The sequence below is a fragment of the Scaptodrosophila lebanonensis genome, unplaced genomic scaffold (genome assembly GCF_003285725.1).
Source record: "Scaptodrosophila lebanonensis strain 11010-0011.00,11010-0021.00 unplaced genomic scaffold, SlebRS2 tig00000053-arrow-pilon, whole genome shotgun sequence".
In the NCBI taxonomy this organism is placed as follows: domain Eukaryota; kingdom Metazoa; phylum Arthropoda; class Insecta; order Diptera; family Drosophilidae; genus Scaptodrosophila; species Scaptodrosophila lebanonensis.
Genome location: NW_022060548.1, coordinates 11,999,885 through 12,001,788, shown reverse-complemented (window position 1 = coordinate 12,001,788; position 1,904 = coordinate 11,999,885). Strand labels below are relative to the sequence as shown.

Genomic DNA, 1,904 nt, shown 5'->3' with positions numbered 1-1,904 from the left:
TTATGTATTTGTAACATGAAATTTGTCACGCCCTTCTCTACCCGTTTAATACATTTCGTTTACATTTTTAAGTCCAGCCTTTTTGCCTGCCGACAATGGTTAATTATAAAATAAAGCCGCTTAGAGAGAGACATTGCCTGACTGTCAGCTGCTACCATCGAGCACTTGATACGCATGGCATAAAGACAGACATGCATATTATAGGAGGTGCCAGGACTGAGCACCTCTGCTGTTAAAGCCAAGCTCAAAGGCGCAAACTTCCTTTCAAAAGCATGCTGAATGCGTTAAATTAAGAGGTTAGTCAGACTTTTAAGCTACCTAATAAGCTGCTTACAAAGTCAGCTAGTTCGACACATTTAAAACTGTAAAAGCAAAAGACAACTTCAACTAGTCTAGCTAGTCCCAAATGGAATCAGCCTAAAAGGAGTAGCTGCCCATTCCATGTTGTTTTATTTTTAATTAATAGGAATATTTCTGTTCATGTATTAGAAGTTTAGCAACTGCTTTGCTTCTGTCTCACTAGAACGAAGTTCTAGGAGCTGCCGTCTTCCAAGCTGGATCCGGAATCGGTTTCATCTTCTGTGGAACTAGTATTCGAGTCAGTTGAGTCTATATCGCTGCCATCCAAGAACAATTCTGTATCTAGGCTCCGTATTATGTGGCTGGACTCAGACTCGGTCTCGGACTCCAATTCGTCTTCACTTGAGCTGTTATCGGAGTCGTCGCTAGAGTCCGACTCTTCGTCGCTGGAGGACGGCAATAGTTCGTTTCTACCCGATGTTTGGGAGTCCTCGCCTTCACCAGGAGTCGCAATGTCCCGTTCAGCTCCGTCACCCACAACCACGGAAGCGTTCACCGCCTGCTGAAGTGGTTCTTGCTTAGGTTCCTTAGGAAAGGAGTCCCCGTTCACTGGAGCGTTCTCTTCCTGCTCAAGGGGTTCTTCCTTAGGTTCCATTGGCTCCTCCCTAACGTCCATCACTTCTTCCTCCAAACGTAATCGCTTGGGTAAGACACCCGCTGTCGGGGAGCTGGCATCAAAGCTCCTCTTGCGGTTTTCAAGCACCTTTTCCAACTCCCCATTGGACATCGTTTTGTTATTCGAAATGGACTGGAAGTTGTACCAATTCTTAATCGGAAAGGCATCTATATATCCATCCTTTTTCTCCATGAACAGGTACAAGTTTTGGGGCTCAGTTTCGCGAGTACCTTTCAACATCCGACCATCGTTGCCGCCTTCAGTCACTATCCACGGCTGATCGCCGTCGTTCTCATCACCCAACATTTCTGCATTACTTGTATTCTCGGGCTGCAAAGTCACATTTTCCCACTCGTCGAGGTTCAAACCGGCTACGAAGCAAATGTCTGCTTCAGACAAGCGAACTTTGTACTTCTTAGCCGATCCAGCACGTGAGGTCGTTGGCGATGAAGGTGGTGTTGAGGGTGTCTCCGCAGCTGCTGCTCCTTCTTCTGACATTCTTGGTTAAATTGTTGTCGACTTTTCAGGAACTGACTAGGCAAAATCACGCTGACAAGGTCTAAATGACAGATATGACAGACATTCAAACAAAAAAAGTTTATTAAAGATGGCCCTCAAACTAAAATACCGATATACTGCATGGCCGATTAATCGTCAATGCAAAGCTGGACCAAACAATCAACGAATAAGCTTATCAAATAAGTTGAAAACAAAGGAATAGTTTTGAATAATATTCGATTATTCAGTGAATGATTGACTCAAAAAATATCAGCAGTCGAATAAATGAGCAATTCTTTAATCAACAGGGCTTGCTTTAAGAAGCCTATTTAATGACCAATGCTTTGCAGAATATTTTTAAAATCACTTCTTTAAATTATCAGGTTTTTTGCACACCTGTTTACGCAGCATAGCTGACCAGACTGGCTAT

General features: G+C 43.5%; 1 protein-coding gene across 1 annotated transcript; it reads right to left on the bottom strand.

Annotated features, from left to right (window-relative positions):
- Nucleotides 1-532: 532 nt before the first annotated feature.
- LOC115623970 (general transcription factor IIF subunit 1-like) lies at nt 533-1,474 on the bottom strand. Its single transcript, XM_030518539.1, has one exon. It carries the CDS (start codon nt 1,472-1,474, stop codon nt 533-535), a length of 942 nt encoding a protein of 313 aa, XP_030374399.1.
- Nucleotides 1,475-1,904: the final 430 nt, after the last annotated feature.

Bases quoted from the DNA above. Each gene is read 5' to 3' on its own strand.
- LOC115623970 (XM_030518539.1), bottom strand. From the start codon at position 1,474: ATGTCAGAAGAAGGAGCAGCAGCTGCGGAGACACCCTCAACACCACCT.